This window comes from Podarcis muralis, chromosome 17 (genome assembly GCF_964188315.1).
Source record: "Podarcis muralis chromosome 17, rPodMur119.hap1.1, whole genome shotgun sequence".
Classification (NCBI taxonomy): Eukaryota; Metazoa; Chordata; class Lepidosauria; order Squamata; family Lacertidae; genus Podarcis; species Podarcis muralis.
This window is the reverse complement of record NC_135671.1, coordinates 33,796,267-33,815,206: the sequence shown is the minus strand read 5'-3', so window position 1 is coordinate 33,815,206 and position 18,940 is coordinate 33,796,267. Positions and strand designations below refer to the sequence as shown.

Sequence of the window (18,940 nt, the reverse complement as noted above, 5' to 3'; positions counted from 1 at the left end):
ACCATGTTTGTACCACCACTTCACAGCTGGTGCTACAAACACACTCGCCACCAAACTGAATGCTGGATCAGTAAGTGAGTCAGTCCTCCGAGGTCTTGCCAGGAGGCTGCCTGATGTACAGACACACCACATAAGTGTGATTTTGCATAAGCGCTCATCTTATTTTTTGTGTTTTTAACCTTCTTTAGGGATTGGCAGGAGGTGGGATAGTGTATGTACTATTAACATCCTCACCACTGGCAGAGGAAGAATGGACTTTTCCACATTTCCACATTAAAGCTAGCAAGATCATTTACTTCAGTTCATATGCTATAGGATCTTAACTGAATTTCTCAAATGCTTGGGGGAATAAAGTAAAAAAAGGAGAAGTTACAGAACAGGCTCTGATTGGAAATGAATCAGTGTGACCGCCCTGAAATCTTTGCAGGCACAAACAGTACTGTCAGGGGCTCAGGAGCAGAGGCACAGGGGAGAGAGGAAATGGAGAGCGAAGGGGAAGAATCTGAGGGCAGCGTAGGGGAGTATGACAGTGACCCGAGAGATTCCATGAGCTTCTCCAGCGAATCAGAAGATTCCCAGAAGGGGGCGCCGATTGTCAGGGCAAGGGGGGTCCCAGGGGGGACGCACCAGAAGCAAGGGGCCAGCGGGGACTCCCAAAGCAGCAGCGGGAGATCAGGACCAGCTTCCCCACCAGAGCGTAGTGGGGGGGAAGAGTCCCATGTGTCAGGGCCAGCGTCTCCTCCAGCAGGGAGAGAAGATGAGTCAGGGCTGACCACGCCTCTATCGGAGAGTGGGGGAACGGAGGGGAGGTCAGGTCCAGCTAGCATCCCCGAAGGGGAGAGCAGTGACAGGAGCAGTGTAATGGTCAGGAGGAAGGTTGCCGGCTGGGCGCGCGCGCCAAGTTCGAATGTACAGGCGTGCGGGACAGCAGAAAACCCGGATTGGGAACCAGGTCCTAAAGCCCGCCGGAGGCAGGGGGAAGACTCAGGGGACTCAGCGTCAGAAGAGTCTAGGAAGGGCAAGACCCCAGCGGACAGGCGGAACCAGAGGAGGAAAGAGCAAAGGAAGAGGTGGAGCAAGGCTAGAGTCTTAAACTGGTGTCTGGGGGGAGGAGACTCAGACGGAGCTTCAGCGGTCTAGAGTTTGAGACGTAGAGCTGCGCGCCGCGGCTGTGAAAGCAAAACTGAACTTCAATAAAGACTTTTGTATATAACAACGAACGGGCATTGGTCCTTTGTGAGCTGGGACCTTGGGCAGCTCTGACAAGTACTTTTTAACATATGATTGCCGTGATAGCATCATGAACACAAATTATGAATGTACAATAAAAAAGAACATTTAGATGGGGCACTACCACAAATATCAGTAGTAGTACAAACTTACCTATTAGAGTATATCTAAGCCACTTTTCATTAAGAACCCGACAGTGTAAAAATAAACACACAACACACCACAAAACAAACTGCACAAAACAAAACATAAAATCATCACTATCAAATAACCCTGTTGAAAGGTAATCACTTACTACGATATCTTCATGCCTATAGTTGTAGAGAACAGCTCGGATCTCCACCTGTTCATTCCTCACTACTGAATAAGGTAGCCGTAGATCCATGAAGAAGTCCTTCATGACAGTTATCTCGTAAGGGTCAGCCACGCAGATCCCTGCAAGGAGAGCCAATGGGAAAGGAAGGAGGTTGAGAATCAAAAGAAGCTGAACAACACCTACCTAAGGTGTTTACTGAGGTGGACATAGCCTGCTTTCATCTCCCCAGCCCCTGCCTTCCACCTGCTGTCGAGAATTCCTCACCTTTTGTGTTTGAAACGCTCACAGCCACCACCTCCCAAGTCGTGATGGAATCCTTCAGGAAAAGAGACACTGTCTTGGATGAGACCCTGGATTCAGAGAGAAAGGTGCCACGTTATATTTCTGTGTAGCTGAAGACTAAGATGGAACAAGAACACAGGAGGCTGCCTGGGCAGGGGTGCACACCACGTTGTGGGACAGGGGGCAACTGCATCCTTCTCAGGCGCCCTCCAGCTGGAAGGGACATGGTGGCTCAGGTGCCCTGTGATCCCAGGGGCTTTTAACCAGCAAGTAGAAGCTAGGGATGGGCAAATCGACCAGTTTCAGGATCTCTCAGTTGCCCACATTTCCGCACCATCCTTTATTGTTGTTGCTTTTAAGTCACCAGATAATTTATTACGGTCAAAGACCAGCTCGCATAACACAATAAAAACAGCGTTCATAAAGATAAAATATACAGTCAGAGCAGATTGCAGCAATAGCTCATGAGTTAAAATTCAGATATATACAACTGAGATTTGGGCTACCATAAAATTTGACCCTGAGGCACCCCAAAGGGCGACTTCAGCATTTCCCTAGTAAGCTATTTTATTCTAGAGGATGATCTGTGCCTACAAATCTGGGTGTAGAATCTGGCTACCAGCTATCTTGTGATCTTTGCCTAAGAGGAGAGAATTAAGTTTAGACTTGTCTGAAAGATTGGCAAGCCTCTTCAGCAAAGGATCAATGGTGTCTCTATGAATCTCAACATAAAAAGGACATCTAAAAATATATATGTTCGGGACTTCCTATTTCCCCGAATGGGCAGGCGTAAAGTCACTGTGCGTACGGGACTCTTCTATAGGAGCCTTCCAGAACCGGTGAGGGCAAGGCCGAGCTTCTAGCAAGAGTGAAAGCCCTTCTTGCGTTTCTGGATGTGAGGAAATAGAGATATGTTGCTGGAGTGGCTACGTATTTCCCGTTTTCTATGATTTTATAATCGGGGACCCTTGTACAGTCCTGTTGTTAAGTCACCATAAAAACTCATCAGTATTTTAATGCAAACTTCTAATATACACATTTTTGCAACCATTTTTCCCTCATAAAGGGATTTTTATGCATACTTCACCTAGCATGTGCATCGTGTACACATTACTTGTTTAGAGAACCGCAAGCACAATTTGGAGAAGTGTGAATCGCTAAGAAAGGCTGTTCTTTGTTTTCCATATTGTTTCAGGAAGTGTGAATTAGGGAGAGTTGTCATATACCTGGGAATTCCCAGACATGTCCTCTTGGCGGGTGGGGGGGGGGTCCTACATTCCCATTTGGGGGGAATTTTAAAGGAAATGTCCTGGTTTCAATTTATTGCGTGTGGTTCTGGTGTGGTTCTTTTTGTGTCTGGATTATTACCTCTTGAAATATGGTAGGTAGGTTTTAATTTGAAACTGAACCAAATTTCTTCCTCACACCTAACTGAAATCCACCCTTTCCGAAGCTTGGTGTTCAAACTAGCAGGCAAGAGCTCACGTAGTCAGGGAGGAGGATCTTCCCTTTTCATTCCATTTCTAGGATGAGGAACCTGGAAGCAGAGCCATCTCTAGAGACAAGACTGATTTCCCATCCATGCTTGCATTGTGTGAGACAGGCAAATTTGCCTCAAAAGCAGAGCAATTAAGTTTTGCATCATCCTTGCTTTTGCTCTTTGATAAACTGAAAGCTAAATTTACATGATGCGTTTACATAAGCTTTATCCCATCTTAGCCCTTATGATGTTGTTGTTGTTGTTTAGTCGTTTAGTCATGTCCGACTCTTCGTGACCCCATGGACCAGAGCACGCCAGGCACTCCTGTCCTCCACTGCCTCCCGCAGTTTGGTCAAACTCATGCTGGTAGCTTCGAGAACACTATCCAGTCATCTCGTCCTCTGTCGTCCCCTTCTCCTTGTGCCCTCCATCTTTCCCAGCATCAGTGTCTTCTCCAGGGAGTCTTCTCTTCTCATGAGGTGGCCAAAGTACTGGAGCCTCAGCTTCACGATCTGTCCTTCCAGTGAGCACTCAGGGCTGATTTCCTTAAGAATGGATAGGTTTGATCTTCTTGCAGTCCATGGGACTCTCAAGAGTCTCCACCAGCACCATAATTCAAAAGCACCAATTCTTTGGCAATCAGCCTTCTTTATGGTCCAGCTCTCACTTCCATACATCGCTACTGGGAAAACCATAGCTTTAACTATACGGACCTTTGTTGGCAAGGTAATGTCTCTGCTCTTTAAGATGCTGTCTAGGTTCTTAACCCTTATAGCATTCTCTAAAGGATCCTGGGAATTGTAGTTTGGTGAAGGCACTGATGATTATTCCTTTCAAGATTCCTAGTCTTTGGGAAGAAGGAATTATTTTCAAACTAGATATACAGCACAATCCTGTACATGTCTACCCAGAAGCAATTCCCATTGTGCTAAATGGAATTTACTTCCTGTAAGGGAGTATAGGAATGCTGCCTAAGTCTATAGAGCAGACAGTGTTCTCCAAAGGAGAATGCAGCCATAAAAAACTTTATACCCATGATCGTTAGGAGGTGCAGTCAGAATTTCTGTTTGCCACAACCAGCTCTCTGGGAACTCAGTCCTAGAGACAATCTCTTCATCCGATAAGAACTCATCGTCAATGTCACCTGGGGAAACAGGAGACACAGATTTATCAATGGTAAAGGTAAAGGTAAAGGGAAGACGCGGGTGGCACTGTGGTCTAAACCACTGAGCCTAGGGCTTGCCGATCAGAAGGTCAGCGGTTCGAATCCCCACGACGGGGTGAGCTCTCGTTGCTCGGTCCCTGCTCCTGCCAACCTAGCAGTTCGAAAGCACACCAGTGCAAGTAGATAAATAGGTACCGCTCCAGTGGGAAGGTAAACGGTGTTTGGTTAGCCAGAAGCGGCTTAGTCATGCTGGCCACATGACCTGGAAAAACTGTGTGCGGACAAACGCTGGCTCCCTCAGACAGTAAAGTGAGATGAGCTCTGCAACCCCAGAGTCATTCGCAACTGGACTTAACTGTCAGGGGTCCTTTACCTTTTTAAAGGTAAAGGGCCCCTGGACGGTTAAGCCCAGTCAAAGGCGATGATGGGGTTGCAGCACTCATCTCGCTTTCAGGCCGAGGGAGCCGGTGTTTGTCCACAGACAGCTTTCCAGGTCATGTGGCCAGCATGACTAAACCACTTCTGGCACAACAGAAACCAGAGCGCATGGAAATGCTGTTTACCTTCCTGCTGAAGCCTATTTATCTACTTGCACTGGCATGCTTTTGAACTGCTAGGTTGGCAGGAGCAGGGACAGAGCAGCGGGAGCTCACTCCATTGCGGGGATTCGAACCACTGACCTTCCAATTGGCAAGCCCAAGAGGCTCGGAGGTTTAGACCACAGTGCCACCCGTGTCCCTATGTAACTAAGCTATGATTACTTGAGCAAGCTATGTCTCTTGAAGAGGTGACAAAAATGGACCCAGAACTTGAATTCTGGTGGGCGCAGGTGGGTCAGCTCAACACTGCCCAGGTCTCAGTACTGCAAGCCAGATTGGCACCCTCGTAGGAAAGGATTTTGCAGCTCGCTAACCAAGTTGTCCATCTCCCCAATATTGCGCCCCTGAATTTTTATTATTCACAAAAATTCTACTTGCTTCTTGCCAACTGCAGTTCATCTTCCCGTCTGTTTGCATCCTTTATGGTTCTGATGTAGCGGCAACATTCCAGGAAGACATTCTGGCACTCAGTCTGATCTACAACGTATTGTGCCCGCTTCTCACAGCTGTGGCCCATGGGGTTGTCGTGCATTCCATCTTCACAGCACTTTCTTAGCACCCGATCCTGATATTGGCCGGCTGCAACATGCAAACATCATGAAATATCAAAGAATGTCTGTTCCCCACACCAGTGTTGTTCTACTGCTCATAACAGGAGCCAGAAGAAAGCTAAAATACAGATAAATGCTATGAATAAGCTACTAATTACCACGTCCTATTCTGGTCTGCTTCCAGGGAGATACGAAATGTGCTTCGAATTTTTGCTAGTTTTTATAGATTGCCATTTTATGATACTGCTTTATTGTTTACATCAGGGCCCTTGGCAGGCTAATTCCCTTCCCTTCTTTTCCACAACCTCTTTCTCTCAACTCCAAGGAGCCTCCCAATTTCCATAAGTCCTGAATGTTTCTACATATATGTCCTTAATAGGCCATCTTGCAGGTAGGAATTCAAACTTCCATTTCCTTTTCAAATGCCAACTATTATACTCCTACATACCTAGGGAGTCCCCCGAGTAAGCAGAAATTACTACCATTGAGGGGTGTGTGTGTTGCCCAATTCACTTCCAAACCGATAGGCAGTGGATTGCTTAGTGTGATATTAGAGAGAATGAGAGTCAGGCCACTGGTACAGCACTGTCAACTCTGACTGGCAGCTCCTCTTCAAGGTCTTTACCAGCCTTACTGAGATATTTTTAAACTGGGGTTACTGGGGATTGAGCCTGATTCCTTCTGCATGCAGTGTGCGTGCTCCTTCACTACACAATGAGGTCCTCCACAATAATTTCTACAGGAGAACTTGGCTTTTCCTCTTGTTGTTGATACTGAGGTACAATGAGATACTTGCTTGATGGACAGTGATCTTTCTCTGTCAGACACTAGCCTGTTCCTTAAGAGAGCAGGAACTGGAAGCCACCTCAAAGGGAGAAGAAAATCCACCCACAGTGGGGACCATGCATGAGTATCAACAATCAATCCCCAGTGCTAAAGCTGAACAGGCACAATATTCTTCCACTCTTGTGCGCATTAGATGTTACCTTTTCAATCTGGCTCAAATTATTTTGATTTCCCGTGGCAAATGGAGCCTTTGCCGTGCATCGCATACCTTTGCTTGCTTTGGATTCAATGAGCTGTACAGAGCGGCGGCGGCGTCTTGCAGGCTGAGGGCACTTTGAATCTGGAGTAGAAAAGGGAGGAACAGGAAGTAATTGTTTGGAACTGAAATAAGCGCCACTGTATTCTAATTCTTGTGGAGACTGACTTTATGCGTGTAGACGTAAAAGTGGCTCCCACCGAGTCCAACGGTGCTTACTCCCATGTAAGGCTTAACTACATGTTACACATGTGACAATGAACTCCTGATAGCTGCCATTTCTCATTAAGATATCTTACAGGGAGTGCAATGTGGAGTACTGCCGATTGTCCTGGTTGTTGAAGCTCTTTCTTAGAAATAGCAGTCTTCTGAGATTCGTCACGTGTATTTGCATATCACAAAGTGGGGAGTAGTGGGACAGTTCAGTTCAAGAACCTGCACCCCACCCCACCCCCTGCCTGGCATCCTGGGGCATAATCTGCAGACAATGTCATGCTAGTGCTTGAGCCAGAAGAGAGTCTAAGCCCTAATAATAATAATAATAATAATAATAATAATAATAATAATAATAAATTTTTATTTATACCCCGCCCTTCCTGGTTCAAAAACCAGATTCAGGGAGGCTAACAACAAATTTAAAACACTTAATTATAAAAGCAGCATAAAACACAGTATAAAAACATGAATAACAATAAAATTCAAAAATCAAAAATCAGTTTAGGGGAAATAGGTAAAGGTAAAGGTACTCCTGCCCGTACGGGCCAGTCTCGCCAGACTCTGGGGTTGTGCGCCCATCTCACTCTATAGGCCGGGGGCCAGCACTGTCTGGAGACACTTCCGGGTCACGTGGCCAGCGTGACATTGCTGCTCTGGCGAGCCAGAGCCGCACACGGAAACGCCGTTTACCTTCCCGCTAGAAAGCGGTCCCTATTTATCTACTTGCACCCGGGGGTGCTTTCGAACTGCTAGGTTGGCAGATGCTGGGACCAAGCAACGGGAGCGCACCCCGCCGCGGGGAAATAAGCTTTAGCTAATCCCCAGGGCTAACTGGCTGAATTGGTCCTACTTGGGCCGGCGAGGAGGCCAGGGGAGAATTAGCTGTGGGGTCTCAGGGCGGGTGATCTTCATAAAAGTGGAGGGGGAGGGAAGAGAAGGGAAAGAAAAGATCAGGCTGAATTCAAATTAAAGGTGAAAGGTCTTTCTCACACTGGAACTCCATTGCCATCTCACCAGCGCCAACACCTTCCCCAATAATACCTGATCTCTGTGGCGTGGAAAGCTTATTGCTGGTCACCAGGGCAAGTCCAGCGTCTTCAAACACACCCAGATTGTTCCTGCCACTGCCAGCTGTACATCCAATGTCACTCTTTTCCACTGAGTCCCATATCTGGTATGGAGGAGGCACAAGGTGATAGAAAAAATAAATGTATATGCCCAGCATGTTTCCAGTTGTAAGGGGAGGATCAAAATCCCACTGCTCCCACCCCAAGGAATTTCTCGCCTCACCTTCGTTTGGGTGAGCTTGTGCTTCCTGTTCAGCACATAGACGCCTTTGTCCACAGCCACAAGACCAACCCGAGCATTAGGATCGCCTTCCAGTTTGATTTTCATTTGAGTTCCTGGCTGGTGAATCCGGTTGTCTGCCTCAGTTGCACCTTTCACAACCAGCTGTTTGGACAAAGACAACCAGGTGGTTTAGTTTCATACATATCCATTCAGATATTCATTCCCATTTCCATCTGGGATTTTCCGCTCAGCTGCAATTAGTATATTTTGCACAAATCTGTGTTCTGTTTTGTATTCTGCTGATGTGGAAATATACATACTTTGAACTATTTCATATGTAGCACACAATAAACATGCATATCTCAGTCATCAACAGTTATTTACAAATCAATTACCGTATTTTTTGCTCTATAAGACTCACTTTTTCCCTCCTAAAAAGTAAAGGGAAATGTGTGTGCATCTTATGGAGCGAATGCAGGCTGTGCAGCTATCACAGAAGCCAGAACAGCAAGAGGGATTTCTGCTTTCACTGCGCCAAAATTTTCCTCCTCCAAAAACTAGGTGCGTCTTGTGGTTTGGTGAGTCTTATAGAACGAAAAATACGGTACTTTCCCTGCACATCTCCAAATAAATGAATTCCCAAAGGAATAGCCCTTTTAGTATTTTTCCAACAACAAGAGCCTTGCACACCACAGACAAAGTTTATTTAGTGGCTATGGGCCCAATCGCAAAGCCATATATGGCGGCAAACCGAACAATGTCTACTTGGAAGTCCTATTGCATTTAGCGAGACTTACTCCAACTTAAGTGAGGCTAGGATTGCAGCCACTCTTGCTACCTGGATTCCACAGTTCAATATAAACTTGTCATTCTAGCTCATTTCCCTTACCCAGGCATTGGGGAGGGACAATTAAGCAATAAGTCAAGAAAACTTGGGATGATTCTTCTGCCCCCGGATCAGGCCTGACTTGGGAGTGGAACTGAGGCCAGCTGGCAGCATTGGGCCCTGAAGGCCTGACTTGGGCACAGCTTCCCTCCCCACAGCTCTGGCCTTGATGAAGGAGCCAGTCATGGGGGCGCCTCATTGCGCCCCCTCAAAAAAATGTGCCTGGGGCCACAGCCCCTCCAACCACCCACGCTACGCCACTGCTTCCTCTATCTCTCTCGTCTTTTTGCCCCTGGATTAATGTTTTAGTTTGGACCCAAAAATGTTATATTGACAATAATCTTTGTAGTTTTCTTTATAAACTCTAATAAAATTTATGTTTCTAAAAAGAAAACTCCCTCACAAAATTCAGAGAAATGTGCATTTCCAATGATAGCTGCATTTTGGTTCTCATATCGTATTAGGAAGTGCAAATTCAGTAAGTTTGCATTAAAATAAGAACAGAATTCATCTCCCTTCCCTAGTGTCAGGTTATTTACAAGTTATTAAAGGTGAATATATTTGCATGCATGTTAGGTTCTACTCATTTTCCAACTAGAAACCAAACAGTTTTGTGGAGGAAACTCTCAAGTCATATGTTCTGAAAAGCTTTGAGTAGGGGAAGAGTTACTTTACACCTTTGATATGGCTGTAGGAAGAAGGCTTGCGCTGATGTTGTAGGAATCCATGAGAAGAGCGACTTACCGTTCCCATGCAGGTATCCTTTACATCCACCCAGACGGAGTCGGCCACAATCTCATTGTTCGCCACTTGGTAGTAAGCCACAATCCGGAAGGAAGGGATGAGATCCGGGGTGATGGGCAAGGAGATGGTCACCAGATTTTGTCCTGGTGCTTTGGGCTGCCTTCCAACCCTGAACACCTTCCCCTTAGTCAAGATCTGATGGTTGAAGAAGCCATTATTGTTTAACATGAAGGGAGCTAAGAAGCACTGATTTGTTTAAAGACTATTTATTCAAATATGCTGAGATAAATTAAATAGAAATACTTGCGAAATAACAGATAGGCTACGGATTTAAATATGTGAAATTATAAAACAATATGTTTAAAGTTAAGATGAAAATAGATAAAGATGTTAAGAGGATTAAGTAAATTTTATGAGACAGTATTTTGGAAAACCGTTACAATGAAATACAATGAAATTCAGTCAAGGGAATTTGAGGAAGTCATTTAATTATGATATTAACATTGGACCAATTTCAGTTATGATGTGTGTTGGTTTGTTTGTTTAAAAATGTGGAAAATTAATTTTAAAAATTGCGGGGGGGGGGGGGGGGGAGAGAAGCACTGATTTGTTTGAACAATGTGATGCTGCCATGGAGAAGCTCCATTCAACAATATGTGTCATACAAATGTTTTTCTCCACCTCATGCAGAACTGTGACATGGAAGAGTTTACTTATTTTTGTGGGCTCCGTATAAGTGCCCTAATCACATGAAACTGTCCTCAACCCACAAAGGGCCAGTGCTGTAGGAAAGATTGCTGAACCCTACTTATCCTTTAATTTTTTAAAATATTTTTTTTTCTGGTACAGATTTTCCACATTCATACATTAACCAATACAACAATACATTGACCATTGACTCCCCCCCCCCTCAACATGGTTCATTTTAGTTATCAATTACTACTGAATATTCTAATTACTCCCATTTTTCTTTTTTCTCATTATTTCTCTACTTGATTTATACTGCTGAATTTACTCTAATCCTGTTAATGCCTTAACCTGTTTACAATGATTCTTCAGATATGCTACAAACACTTTCCAATCTTCCTTAAAAGTCTTTTCTTCCTGGTCTCTTCTTAGTTAAAGCTTGCTAATTCTACATACTCCACAAATTTCAGCTGCTTCTTCTCCCTTGTTGGTACTGTTCCCTCCCTCCATTTCTGAGCATATATCATTCAGGCTACCATAGTTGCATAGAGAAACAAGTTCTTTTGATCTCTGGGTACATCTGACCCTATTATTCCTAAAAGAAAGGCTTCCAGTCTTTTTACAAAATACCTTTTAAATACCTCCCCTCATTTCATTAGATATCACCTCTCTGTTTTTCCATGAGGACTAGGCACATGGCTGAGGACTTCCTTCTTCCCTCTCTCACCAACACCTTCAATATTAACAGGTGTATAGAGACTTGGCCCTCAGGCTTCCATTCTGCCCAGTACTTACCATATAGGTGAAATATTGGATCTGATTCAGTACTTGTTGGTTGTTGCTCTTCACGTTGAAATTGATAGGCAAGTTGTCTCCAGCCTTGAGCTCCGTAGCTGTGACTGCCAAATGGAGAAAGTTTCCGGATCCTCCTTGGGTCTGGTACGCTGTAGCTAACATGGTCTTGGTTGCCTGACGTTCATTTAAAAGTTGGGGATCTCTGGTTTTTACCTACAGAAAATTGAAAGTGTTGATCAGATCTCAGACATGAATCCATTAGTCCTTTTAACATCCAACATTGTGAGAGAAGGTCCACGCGGAGCACAGTTGAGTATTTATTTATTATTATATTCATATTTATATCCTGCCTGGGGTGGCAATGCCCCAGTGGGGAGAAATTGGATAGAATCTTGGGCCTATGAAGATCTATGAAACACCTCTGTTACGTAACCTGTATCTCCAGAAATAACTCCATTTTAATATGAATATTTGAAGTAACTGAAATTCAGAACACCCTTCCTCAAATATAGGATGTAGAGGTTGTGGAGAAATTATATATATACTGTATATATATCACTGCGTTCCCAGCTACCAGGCCCCACACAAGCTCAGGTCGGGTCCTGCACTGTGCCTGGCATCAATGGGTCTTTTCAGTACCTCAGGATAAAAAGAGAACAGTGTGGTCTCTCAACCCTATTCAGACCAATGGAGATTGACATTATAGACTTCTTTAAAGCACAAGTTATCTTGGCTCTTGAGGGAAAGCCACCTTAAGTAACTTGTGAACTCCAGTCTGCAGTGTGAATGATGGCTGAACAACACGCCAAAGGTGCAGGTGAGATGGAATTGGTGAACTGCCATCAAAAGAAACAAGAAAATTAGAATATAGTTTATTGGGATCTAAGGTTGAAGAGTAAACACTGCTACTGAAGTCCCAATAAACCACATGAACCAAGTCAGTGTTGCTCTCAAGGGGAACATAAGAAGAGCCTGCTGAATCAAGTCCACCATTTAATCCACAATCCTGTTCACACAGTGGCCAATCAGATGCCTGTGGGAAGTTCACAAGCAGGTAAAGGTCAAGGACCCCTGGACGGTTAAGTCCAGTCAAAGGCGACTATGGGGTTGCGGCGCTTATCTTGCTTTCAGGCTGAGGGAGCCGGCGTTTGTCCACAGACAGCTTTCCAGGCCATGTGGCAGCATGACTAAACCACTTCTGGTGCAACAGAACACCATGACAGAAACCAGAGTGCACAGAAACATCGTTTACCTTCCCACCACAGCAGTACCTATTTATCTACTTGCACTGGCATGCTTTCAAACTGCTAGGATGGCAGGAACTGGGACAGAGCAACAGGAGCTCACTTCGTTGCGGGGATTTGAACCACCGACCTTCTGATCGGCAAGCCCAAGAGGCTTGGTGGTTTAGACCGCAGCACCACACACGTAAGACTCAAACACAAGGGCACTCTCCTCTCCTGCAGTTTCCAGCAACTGGTGTTCAGAAGCATATAGCTTTTGACCATGGAAACAGAGTATATCCATCAAAAATGGACTGAAACTGAGACCTCTATGCAAAGCATGCTCTCTCCCACTGAGCTACAGATCCCCACTCCCTAAAAAAATCACAATTCAGTTGCTTTGGGTCCTGTGTGCAGAAGATACACACAGTAACTGCCAATAGCACAATTCATTTGAAGGGAACTTGGCATGGCCTCAGGGGGGACTCACTGTGATTCTGAGCTCTTGGCTGTTTGCTGGCGTGTTCAGGATCAGCTTGGCCGTCCCATCATCCTGGGTGGTTCCATCAGCTGCAATTGGCTCTGTCACCACAGGTACACGGGACGCTGGGGAGCCATCAGGATTGGTGACAAACACCTAAGCAATTGAGAAGGAAGAGGTGAATGAGTATGAGATGCAGCCGCCTCTGCCGAGCCAATACCACTTTTCCCCAAGACATCCATAGATTTAAGAGATTTCCCACAGCTCCTTATGTTTGCCACTGTGGATTTCTAAGAGCCTGGGATTGGGCCACAAGAGGAAGAAAGATTCAGGTGAACATTACCATCAGTTCAAAGGGCATCCCCGGCTTGAAGTACTTGGGGGTTTTCGTGAAGTGGATCTGATAGGGCGATGTCACAAGGCTGATGCCAGATCGCTCAGCCACCACCATGTCGCTGCCTGCAGAAAGGAGAAGAGGGGACACAGAGAAGAAATGTAGCCAAGCGGGGAGAGAGAAATCTTCACAGTGTTTCGGAGCCTCAGCATTTGCTCCAAATGGAATAGCTCCAGTACACAAATGTCCTGCCCTCCAGGTGATCCTTTACACACCTGCTTGACTGCTTGACAGTGCATCGGATTGGCCGTAGGATCCTTGCCAAAGAACAGGTCAGCCCCTCCATACACAATGCTCTATGTACTGAGAGTAGAGTTGCCACCTGTCCCATGTAATACAGGATCATCCAGTATTTCAATGCAGAATGCAATGTCCTGCGTTGATTCAATACAGGACACAGTTTGTCCTGTATTTCTACTCTGCTGCATGCTCTCTCTCTCTCTGTTTCGTTCTTGTTTGGGATTCTCTCCAAATACCTGCCCCTGCTCCTACAGGGAAGGGATTGCTAACTTGGCTGGAGAAACTGTCCACTTCTTTCTTTTCCTTTTCCCCCTCCTTGCTCCCTTTCCTTTATTTTACATATAAGCTAAACAAGCTATAGCTTGGGGGCCCAAAAAAATGTAAAGGGAAAAAAACCAGGATGTGCATTTCCAAAATATAAGATAAAAAACAAATAAAACTCCTGTGATCCTAGCCTGCTCCCTAAAATATCACTGGTTTGCTCATTTCTATATATAGGGTGCCTACATTCTGCATTTGGGACACGGGTGGCGCTGTGGGTAAAAGCCTCAGCGCCTAGGGCTTGCTGATCGAAAGGTCGGTGGTTCGAATCCCCACGGCGGGGTGCGTTCCCGTTGCTCGGTCCCAGCGCCTGCCAACCTAGCAGTTTGAAAGCACCTCCGGGTGCAAGTAGATAAATAGGGACCGCTTACAAGCGGGAAGGTAAACGGCGTTTCCGTGTGCTGCGCTGGCTCGCCAGATGCGGCTTTGTCACGCTGGCCACGTGACCCGGAAGTGTCTCCGGACAGCGCTGGCCCCCGGTCTCTTAAGTGAGATGGGCGCACAACCCTAGAGTCTGTCAAGACTGGCCCGTACGGGCAGGGGTACCTTTACCTTTACCTTTTACATTCTGCATGGACTGGTTGCGTGACAACATGTGCAAATGGCTTTAGACACCTATTAGCTCCATAAATTACCATATAGCATATATTCAACACAAAAAACAGCAACAATTTGTTGTTGACAAAGAACAGCTGGACATATAAAGGGCCCCATTACCTTCAGTAGCTTAGGGCCTCATCAAACCTAAATCCGGCCCTGTTTGCATCATAGCTCACCTGAGTCAGTCATCACTGTCACAGAGACATAGAGGGAGTGCCCAACCAGCTCGTTGAGGTTCTGAAATCGCTTCTGCAGCATTGCTCTTGTCAGCACAGCTTCCCCTTCCCCATCTGTAATCTGGAAAGAAAGGAAAGCAAGAGTGTAACCAATGTGGCACATATGCGTGTACGCACAACAGAACACACCCACAGGCACCTATCTTACTTCAATTCTCTTGAGTGAATCTGGAATACTGTGTTTGACATCATCTGTTTTCACTCCAAAGAGGACAAAGGCCACACCCTGCACATTCTTCCCATAGAGAAACCTAAAAGAACAAAAATGAATTGCAGGGGTCAATTTACAGAGGACATGGCTCTCAACAGCTACTAGCCATGAAAGCCGTGTTCTACCTCCACTTTCTGGGGGCAACATAAAGATGACTACCAGTTTCAGAGAATCACAACTGGGGAGACTGCCCTTGGGTGATTCTCTAGTGACCAATATAACTCTTGTAAGCTTTTTTACTTAACGTTTTGTGTTTTAGCTGATATTATTTAACTTCAGTTAACATTACAGTCGTACCTTGGATCCCAAACGCCTTGGTACTCAGACGTTTTGGCTCCCGAACACAGCAAACCCGGAAGTGAGCATTCCGGTTTGCAAACATTGTTTGGAACCCGAACATCCAAAGGGCTTCCACAGCTTCCGATTGGCTGCAGGAGCTTCCTGCAGCCAATCAGAAGCTGCGCTTTGGTTTCCGAACGTTTTGGAAGTCGGACAGACTTCCGGAATGGATTCCATTCGACTTCCAGGTACAACTGTATACTGTTTTGTTAACTGCCCTGATCTTCCCTTAAAAAAAAAAAAAATACTGACAGTTTAGATGCTTTCCTGTACAGTGGTACTTCCAGTTGCAGACGGGATCCATTCCAGAGCTCCAGTCAGAGCCCGAGGTTTCCGCAACCGAAGGTGCCACTTCTGCGCATGTGCGCCATGCAGAGCACGCAGAGCACCCATGCATGCGCAAGCAGTGAAAACCGAAAGAATACTTCCAGGTTTGCCGTTTTCACAACCCGAAGTTTACATTAAAGGTAAAGGTACCGCTGCCCGTACGGGCCAGTCTTGACAGACTCTAGGGTTGTGCGCCCATCTCACTCAAGAGGCCTGGGGCCAGCGCTGTCCGGAGACACTTCCGGGTCACGTGGCCAGCGTGACATCGCTGCTCTGGCGAGCCAGAGCCGCACAGGGAACACCGTTTACCTTCCCGCTGGTAAGCGGTCCCTATTTATCTACTTGCACCCGGGGGTGCTTTCGAACTGCTAGGTTGGCAGGCGCTGGGACCGAACAACGGGAGCGCACCCTGCCGCGGGGATTCGAACCGCTGACCTTTTGATCAGCAAGCCCTAGGTGCTGAGGCTTTTACCCACAGCGCCACCCGCGTCCCAAGGGTAATGTAAGCCGAGGTTCCACTGTAATTGCATTTTAAAAGCTGAGAAAAATGTAACTGTTTTGCAGACTCCAAAATTTCTCTGTAACTTGCATGTTCAGCTCAGTCACAGGACCGGGCAGCTTAGGCTTGTTTCCCCTTTTCCTGACTATGTCGGTCGCACCCTGGTGGTGTACATCAGTCACAATGCATGTAAAACACATTTCTGTTAATACCACATTTCCTTAATGCTAAGAACCTCAAAGCAGAGAATAAAGTTAAAACATACTGAATTTCCCTTTCATTTGTTGGGAGAGATGAAGTATGTGTTTTTTGTGACAAATGTAAGACACCCAACATATATTTTATAGTCCTAAGTTCATCTGCTTTTCTTCCTAACATAAAATTTCTGGTTAGTTCACCAAATGAGAAAGCAAAACTATCAATATCAATATCAGTGTCATTAACCTATTATCTTATTTTCTTGGGAAATTAAAGATCTGTTTTCAACGTCAAATGGGGGTAAGTGTGTGAGGGATCAGAGGACTGCGAAAAGCAGGAGACCGGTGCCAGAACCATAGGCAGATGTATGTTTAGATATATTAAAGGAACTGCAATTGCTGATTATTATTATTATTAGCATTATGTTGCAGTGATATTATATGTCTTATGTGTGGTTATTCTGATACAGTGGTACCTCCGGTTGCGAACAGGATCCGTTCCGGAGCTCCGGACGTATCCCAAAGTATTCGCAACCAAGGGCGCCTGTTCTGCACATGTGCGTGGTGCCATAGAGTGCTTCTGCTCATGTGCGAGCACATAGAGTGCTTCCAGGTTTGCCATGTTCGCAGCCCAAAGTTTACGTATCCAGAGGGATACGTAAGCAGAGGTACGACTGTACTGTACTTAGAATGTTGGTTTTTGTATGTACCACTTCGAATACAGATTTACCTGTGGAAAACATAGTCTATTTATAACAGCAGTGACAAGAATGACAATGAGATCAACTTGGGGAAGGGGAAGGGGAAGGGGAAGGGGAAGGGGAAGGGGAAGGGGAAGGGGAAGGGTTCAATTCCCTTACCTATCTGCCTCCTATGATGTTTAATAGAATTTCCTATTTCTTCCCTTTATAAAAGAACAGGATAGATTTGTACACGAACAAATGTGTCTGTCCCTCTCACATCTATTTTTGCCCTAAGGGCCAAGCTACCTGTGACACTACGCACATCGCTTGTAGCTGTGACCCAGTGAATATTTTAAAATTGTAAATAGCAGTTCCTGGGCAGCCTGATCAGGACAGGCACCATGGAGGGTGTTGATAAGGTTTTTACTCTTAGCCTTTGTCCTGTGATCCCAACAGATCTTTCCCCTCCCCTCTCCAGCTGTTCTAAACTCTAAGAGGGAAGTTCCTAGTGAGGTAAAAACAACTGGATGGGCCCCCCCAGCGGCTGCTATTGACAGTTTTCAAAGGGTTCACATAGCAACCCAACTACATGTGACATGTGTTCTAGCAGCCAAAGCAGGAAAATTATAGGTTCCTTTTAGCCAAGCAAATCTACTGAAATATAGCTATTGGTTGTTACAATCTGGAATAATAAGTTTCAGGATAGTATAAAATCGTATATTTTCTTTTCTGTAATATAATGAAAACATGATCTTATTCTCTCCCCCTTTACAATATCTTCTGTTTTGCTTCTTTGTATTTTGCATTCTAATGTTTCTAAACATTCAAAATGTTCCAAATAAACGTGTTTAAAATCATACTGTGAATTCTTGTTTTTCTGGACGTGATAATTTCATGTTATGCAGGTAATACCTCATCTTTACCTTCCCATAGTTGCAGACACCCACCTTGCAGTGATATCCACTCTGAAATCCTTGTCGCTGTCAATGTAATAAAACTTATCTGATGGCTCCACTATTACTTCAAAGCTTGGCAGTACTAGAGGGAAAAACAGGGGAAGAACAGATTAGAGAACTGGGTTAAAACAAACAAGATGAACTTTAACAGGGAGAAATGTAAAGTATTGCACTTGGGCAAAAAAAATGAGAGGCACAAATACAAGATGGGGGACACCTGGCTTGAGAGCAGTACATGTGAAAAGGATCTAGGAGTCTTGGTTGACCACAAACTTGACATGAGCCAACAGTGTGACGCGGCAGCTAAAAAAGCCAATGCAATTCTGGGCTGCATCAATAGGAGTATAGCATCTAGATCAAGGGAAGTAATAGTGCCACTGTATTCTGCTCTGGTCAGACCTCACCTGGAGTACTGTGTCCAGTTCTGGGCACCACAGTTCAAGAAGGACACTGACAAACTGGAACGTGTCCAGAGGAGGGCAACCAAAATGGTCAAAGGCCTGGAAACGATGCCTTATGAGGAACGGCTAAGGGAGCTGGGCATGTTTAGCCTGGAGAAGAGGAGGTTAAGGGGTGATATGATAGCCATGTTCAAATATATAAAAGGATGTCATATAGAGGAGGGAGAAAAGTTGTTTTCTGCTGCTCCAGAGAAGCGGACACGGAGCAATGGATCCAAACTACAAGAAAGAAGATTCCACCTAAACATTAGGAAGAACTTCCTGACGGTAAGAGCTGTTCGACAGTGGAATTTGCTGCCAAGGAGTGTGGTGGAGTGTCCTTCTTTGGAGGTCTTTAAGCAGAGGCTTGACAACCATATGTCAGGAGTGCTCTGATGGTGTTTCCTGCTTGGCAGGGGGTTGGACTCGATGGCCCTTGTGGTCTATTCCAACTCTATGATTCTATGAACATATAAACATTCATGGAAAGATGAGAATATATAATTGTAG

The 18,940-nt window shown here is 45.4% G+C and overlaps 1 protein-coding gene across 1 annotated transcript in view; it reads right to left on the bottom strand.

The window, feature by feature from the left end:
- The window catches only part of LOC114587731 (venom factor-like), a 61,948-nt gene that overhangs the window by 29,082 nt on the left and 13,926 nt on the right, over positions 1 to 18,940 (bottom strand). Inside the window, exons 7-20 of the mRNA XM_028712398.2 lie at positions 17,982 to 18,072; positions 14,927 to 15,029; positions 14,719 to 14,839; positions 13,331 to 13,446; positions 12,997 to 13,143; positions 11,284 to 11,496; positions 9,802 to 9,996; positions 8,172 to 8,333; positions 7,923 to 8,052; positions 6,678 to 6,749; positions 5,451 to 5,651; positions 4,341 to 4,452; positions 1,811 to 1,896; positions 1,526 to 1,665 (exon numbers count right to left, since the gene is read on the bottom strand). Of these exons, the coding sequence (XP_028568231.2) occupies positions 1,526 to 1,665; positions 1,811 to 1,896; positions 4,341 to 4,452; positions 5,451 to 5,651; positions 6,678 to 6,749; positions 7,923 to 8,052; positions 8,172 to 8,333; positions 9,802 to 9,996; positions 11,284 to 11,496; positions 12,997 to 13,143; positions 13,331 to 13,446; positions 14,719 to 14,839; positions 14,927 to 15,029; positions 17,982 to 18,072 (1,889 nt within the window). The remainder of the gene's footprint in view (positions 1 to 1,525; positions 1,666 to 1,810; positions 1,897 to 4,340; positions 4,453 to 5,450; positions 5,652 to 6,677; positions 6,750 to 7,922; positions 8,053 to 8,171; positions 8,334 to 9,801; positions 9,997 to 11,283; positions 11,497 to 12,996; positions 13,144 to 13,330; positions 13,447 to 14,718; positions 14,840 to 14,926; positions 15,030 to 17,981; positions 18,073 to 18,940) is intronic.